This window comes from Rhagoletis zephyria, unplaced genomic scaffold (genome assembly GCF_001687245.7).
Source record: "Rhagoletis zephyria isolate East Lansing unplaced genomic scaffold, Rhagoletis_zephyria_1.1 Rzeph_scaffold_04032, whole genome shotgun sequence".
Classification (NCBI taxonomy): Eukaryota; Metazoa; Arthropoda; class Insecta; order Diptera; family Tephritidae; genus Rhagoletis; species Rhagoletis zephyria.
The window spans coordinates 6,576-12,564 of NW_016161115.1; the positions used below are offsets into that span (position 1 = coordinate 6,576).

Here is a 5,989-nt window from a genome sequence, read left to right on the forward strand (position 1 = left end):
GGTGACGCCTTCAATTTTGTTTTAAGACTGTTGAAAGATTCTAACTCTACTTTGCCAAACTGAAATTTTGTGTCTTTTTTCGTAAGGTCGTGGAGGGGCTTGGCTATAGTCGAAAAATCCTTAATAAATCTTCGGAAATATGAGCATAAGCCTAAAAAGCTTTGAACTTCGACGACTTTAGTCGGAACGGCAAAGTTTTCTATTGCGTTCAGCCCCTTCTCGTCCGCCTCTATACCTTCACCAGTAATAACATAGCCTAAATATGACACCTTCGACTGCAAAAACTCACACTTATCTAAACGCAGCTGTAAGTTATTCTGTACAATTTTTAATAATACTTTTTCTAATATTTCGATATGTTCTTTGATGCTCTCCGTTGCTATCATGATATCGTCGAGATAAACTATAACCTCGCCCTTGCGAATCATCTCTGAAAAAATTTTATTAATAAACTTTTGGAATGTTGCCGGCGCATTTTTCAATCCGAACGGCATTCTCAAAAACTCATATTGCCCTAAAGGTGTAGTAAATACAATACGAACAAATTTGTTTGCAATAATATAAATTATAGTTCAAAAAACTAAAACCTCCCTATTATAATTGCCATTCGTACTGTCATCAGGTATGTAACTTGAGAATAGAAATCGCTGCATCTTTTAGGCGCATCAATATTACATAGTTACATCCCGAGCTAATAACAGGTAGGTAAAAAAAAACCTTAATCGAAATGAGTTTGAACGATTTGAATGTTTTCCATTCATTCATTCAGATTCTTCCATTTGAAGGTAATAATTTAAGACAAAATGCATATTCGTAACTTAGAAAATTCCAAACGCTGATTGTTTTGTATGTGAAGTAAAATATTCAAATCTACTGTACTCTGTTTGGCTAGAAGTTTGTATGAATTCATGCAGCCCTCTTATATGTAGATAGATATACAAATCCCCCTTCACTTTTTATTACGAAAGTAACAATGTCCTCTCTTTTATATTTTAGATGCCGTTAGACGATATTCCGCCAATAGAATTAACGAAGCTACATTTCTCAGAAATCAAACAAGATATATGTGTGGAATTTGGTGTAATCGCCGGCGATAATGATATAGCTTTACATAGTTCAAATAATCATCTAATTATATTAGATCTATTGGATTCAACGGCATTGTTGGCTGACCTGCCATACAATATATCCTACGCGGAAATTCCTCAAAACTATGACTTTATCGCGCTGAAGAAAGCGAGTTTAAAAACATCTAATAAAAATTGCAATTTGTTAGATATGCAACGACTAGCATTAGAGCCATCATATGTGTCGAATTATTTTTGTGAGCCTCCAAAACTAAATGCACTACAATTCAAACGAGCACCATTGCACTCATGTGTAGAACAACCAATTGCTGTAATTCTAACTGCCAGTGGCTTGTGCAGAGTATTACAAAAAAATTCAGCACCCAATCGTCAGTGGAGTGAAATATTCAATGTAAATGAATATTTATCAAATGAGTTAACATCATCTAATGCTTATAGCTGTTCTGATTTTAATCAAGAATGCTGTATCAATGCCGCCACTTGGCATACAACTGAACCAATACTATTTGTATCTTTCGGCAGCGGCTACATTTCAGCTCTTAGATTCCGAAATGCGTACATCCCAGCATTGAACGATTTTTTCATATCGAGAACCAATCTTGAAAAAGTATGCGATATCATCTGTTTTGACTACTGCCTGGTAGCTAGTTGCAGGGATGGCATTTTGAGAATATTTTCTTTAAATAACTTAGGATCTAATTTGAATTTATTATCACCGTTAGCCGTTTTATGGGATAAACAAGATAATATAATTTGCAACCTAATTCATATGAAAAAATTTTTGCCTAATATGTATCTGGTTGTTTTTAATAAAGGCTCATATTTACTAGTGTGTATGCTGAGTGTAAAAGGCAAAGTACTTTGCTCTAAAAAGTTGCACATCGGCGGAATAAAAGTAACAGGTAGAAGAAATGTTTTTTACAAAACCACTGATAATGAATTAATTTATACATGTTTTGATTAGGTGTTCAACTGATTTCTACCTCAGAGTTTATTGTAACAACCGCTATGAGTTATGTGCGTTATTTTCGGGTAAATTTTCTGGAGCCAAATGAGCTTAAAATAAACGAACAACTTATTAAAGTTGATTTGGATACCTCAAATCTCGAAATTATTGGAGTAATGCCTTCGTATAATAGCAGCCTTTTGATATTCATACTTCATCGCAGTGGGGAATATTCGCAACGCAGCAATTACATGCATGGCAGTATATTTGTAAATATTTCAAAATTAGAAAATAAAGGCATCCCTAAATCAGCACCTACCACTGACTTAGGTGACATGAGTCAGAGTCATGCTTTTTCGATTGCTTCCGGATTGCACACATTTAACAAGTGTAGTTTTTTTCCCGATGTAATAAACATTAATTTACCAGTTATGTTGGACGAAGGCGTTTTGCTTCAACTTCAAGCGAAGTATTTGCTTATCTCAAACTTACTGAATTCTAATAGGTAAGAAATATTTTAGATATTATACATAAATATAAGCCTGATACAATAATTTTTAGTAGGTAGTTTCACTTCAAAATTTCTTACATATACAAACACACAATGTTACCACTTTTACGATATTAAACCAGGTGATTTTCACTTATTCTCTTTGGTATTTTTTCACTGAGCAATGCACGACCGTTCGGCATAATCAAATCTGCGCTTGTAAAATGAACGGAACACACAAATGGTTCTCTTGGCAATTGGTGTGCACTTACTTCACAAGCCTACATCCACTTCTCTCGCAATTACAGCAGAGCAGAAAATTTAAAATGTTTTATGTTTTATGTCGGATGTGACTCTGTGGCATTCTACGACGGTTTACGGTCAAAACCAAAATCGCAGAGATAGTAGTCGAGAGTTCGAGCTTTAATTTAAGCGTAAATGGAAGGTTCTATCACCTTTTGTTTCTTTCTTAGAGCTTCTAAAATATAGCAAAAACGTGTTTTTCAGACACTTTCCCTCGTTTTTCTCCAAATCTGGAGCCGATGGAAACCCTATACTTACGGATTCGTAATCAGCACCAGAAAGTCTATAAAAAAAGCTTAAACATTTGCTGCACCAAACTTTTTTCCATTTTTGTTGGCCTGTGCATTTTTTATGTTTGTGTTGTTATGTAATAAAAAATATTATCTATAAAATACTTACTAGCTTTGTGCGTATTTTCTTTTTCTACTTCCGCATATTAGCTAACGTTTTTTTTAAGAATATTTTAATGAGGGAATAAGTCACCGATACTAAAAACGACTTTTCTCGCAAAGAGCGCGTTCGCCGATTTTGGTTTTGACGGGAAACCGTTCAAAGAATGCCACAGAGTGGACATCCAACAGGAAAGTCCCGGCTTAGAAAAGAGCGTGTCAGCCGTGGCATATTTCCAGCTTTTCCACGTAATTCGCTCTCAAATTGAGAAAGAGAAAATTTATTTCGATGTGTGAACAGCCAGAAAGACCTTTCTGTCACATTTCGGAAATCAGTTTCAGAAATAAAAGTTGCAAGCTGTGACTGCAATTGAGAGAGCGCAAATCGATTTCGGAAATATATTTAAACTTTCTCGTGCTGCACTAGCAATCTGCGATTCGCCTTTCGGAAATAAAAAAAAAAACATCTTTCAAAAGACACTTTACATGCAAGGTGTGACTGCTCATGCAACTGTTTTCTGAAATTTCTCAATTTGACAGCCTTTTCGAAATATATTGCTTACGAAATATATGCCACGTCTGACACGCTCTAATACTTTTGAATTAAACTTGGTTCAAACACACCGCGTTGCAACATCCACGTAAGCAGCCGCTCAAATTTAAAAAAAAAATTTATAAAAAGTTTGAAACGTTTTCAACCTTTACATTTGGCTTTGCTTTGTTTTTTCCAGCGTCAAAAATGTGGAATTTTTATAATAAATTGATACCACAAAAGTTTCGAAACACGATTTCTGTCAGATAGCTAACATGGCGGCTAAGAGGAAGTGGTGAAACTACCTTTAAAAAGTCATTGTGCTTTCGTGGTAGAAAAAAGCGGGCACAGTACAATCTGGATAGAGGGAACTAATTCGTGCATAGGGTGATCCAAAAATGCATGCAGGAAGGAAAAGTTCAAAATGTTAAGTTTTCACCCCTAGGATTTTTCTAAAGGGGGAAAAGTAAACCAGTATCTTTTTGCTACAAAAAAGATATTCAGAACTGTCTCAAAGTCCATGAAGTTTACCATGTATTTAAGGTGGCGAAAAACACGATTTCTTGGAAATGGTATAGAATTCTTGAAAATCGTAATTTTTCGATCAGAAAACCGTTTCTCTTCAGGAGACTCAATAATTATACCCAGTTATTTATCTTAAAATTTTTTAATACTAATAGTTTCTTGGGCCCCATGACATTTTTTTTTTGGTTTTTCGGGGGACCTATAAAAATAGTTAATATTAAAAAATCTTCAAATAATTGTATACAATTTCTACGAAAAAATAGTTTTTTCTCTATAAAAGGTCTGTTCGATGAACCTTTTTGTGCACTAAACTGTTTTGAACTGTGTGTTTGTGAATCACCAACTAACACTTTTCTGGTGCAAGTTAGTGCAGCACATAAAATCAGCTGTTCCTTCAGTGAAGAAACCATACGATACCAATTTTCATCAACAAATGGAAAAATATATTGATATTTAGTGAGAAAATAACAAATAGATAATTTTTGTGATTTTACCTGAAATATATGTTTTTATAAGTTGCACGGGTTTCGTTTTGAGACCTTAGTAGGGGAAGTCGGTGTATTCTTGGACACTTTTATTTTGATCGAAAACTCGCAAAAAACTTATTTTTCTAATCATTTAAAGCTTGGTTTTGTAGTACGAGAAATAACCTTCCGTTTGCTATCATCAGTTTGATCTAATTGTATTGAGTTATGCATGTTATTTCAGTTGGAATAAAAATTATTTTTTGCACTTTTGAAAAATCTCAGGGAATTATTGGACAATTTGTAAGTCGATAAAAATTAAAATTATTGATGGAAAACATTTATTTATGAACGAAAACGAAAGAATACATCATAATTAATAGCATAAAGTGAAAATTGACGATTAAAATTATTCCGAATCGCACTGAACACCCCGGGTGAACACCTCGATCACAAACAATGCAATGGGCTGTGTTTCGGCGGTTGTCTTGTCTCTGCATATTTTTCTTGCAAATTATGCAGAAATCAATGTCTTCTTCCACGTACGTTTCGGTCGGAGGCGGTATTTTCTTCACAGATTTCATGATATTGCCGAAATTATCGATGTCTCCTTGTTTGCATTATAAAGCGGCATTCTGGCTAAACCAAAATGTATACGTCCAAAAAACTATTAGAAATTGCCGAAAAACTAATGCTATGTGGAAACTATGCAAGCAAAATGCCTCGAATTTCAAGAAATAAGTGTCCAATTATACCCTGAAGACAGTGTCCAATAATTCCCCGAACTCTCATTTTTGCGAAATCGCGGCGTATAAGTAGGTAATGCAATACAATCTTAATACAAAATTCTTTACTGTGTCGGAGGCGTAAGCTTCCACGAGTATTATAAATATTTTTAACTGAGTTAGTTCGTCGGAAAATCTTGTTAAAATAAACAAAATACTAAATAAAATAAAAACTTTTGAAGTATCAAATTTCTATCTGCTATGACAAAAAAAAATGAGCTCAGCATGAGACGAGTTGATGACAGTTGGTTGAAACTGTAAAGCATTATTAGGGGAAAAAATATCTTGCTGTCCAACAATACCCCGTCCAAGAATTCCACGACTTCCCCTACTAAATTGCTCTGGCAACTGCCAGATGTTGTTTAGCCCTGCGCTGTTCTACACTTTTAGCCCACTCATCGAACATCGAACAGACCTATAAAATACATGGAAAACTTCATGAGGTTTAAGGCAGTTTAAAATATATT

At 34.5% G+C, this 5,989-nt stretch overlaps 1 protein-coding gene across 3 annotated transcripts in view; it reads left to right on the forward strand.

Annotated features, from left to right (window-relative positions):
• Nucleotides 1-2,560, forward strand: part of LOC108370146 (uncharacterized) — an 8,399-nt gene extending 5,839 nt beyond the window's left edge. Inside the window, exons 2-4 of one of the 3 annotated variants that reach the window (XM_017625409.1) lie at nt 997-1,990; nt 2,053-2,303; nt 2,365-2,457. In XM_017625409.1, the coding sequence (XP_017480898.1) occupies nt 997-1,990; nt 2,053-2,303; nt 2,365-2,373 (1,254 nt within the window). In that variant the 3' untranslated portion in view covers nt 2,374-2,457. Of the gene's footprint in view, nt 1-673; nt 702-996; nt 1,991-2,052 lie in introns of those variants that run through there. The other 2 variants (XM_017625408.1, XM_017625407.1) reach the window with 2 other exon arrangements.
• Nucleotides 2,561-5,989: the final 3,429 nt, after the last annotated feature.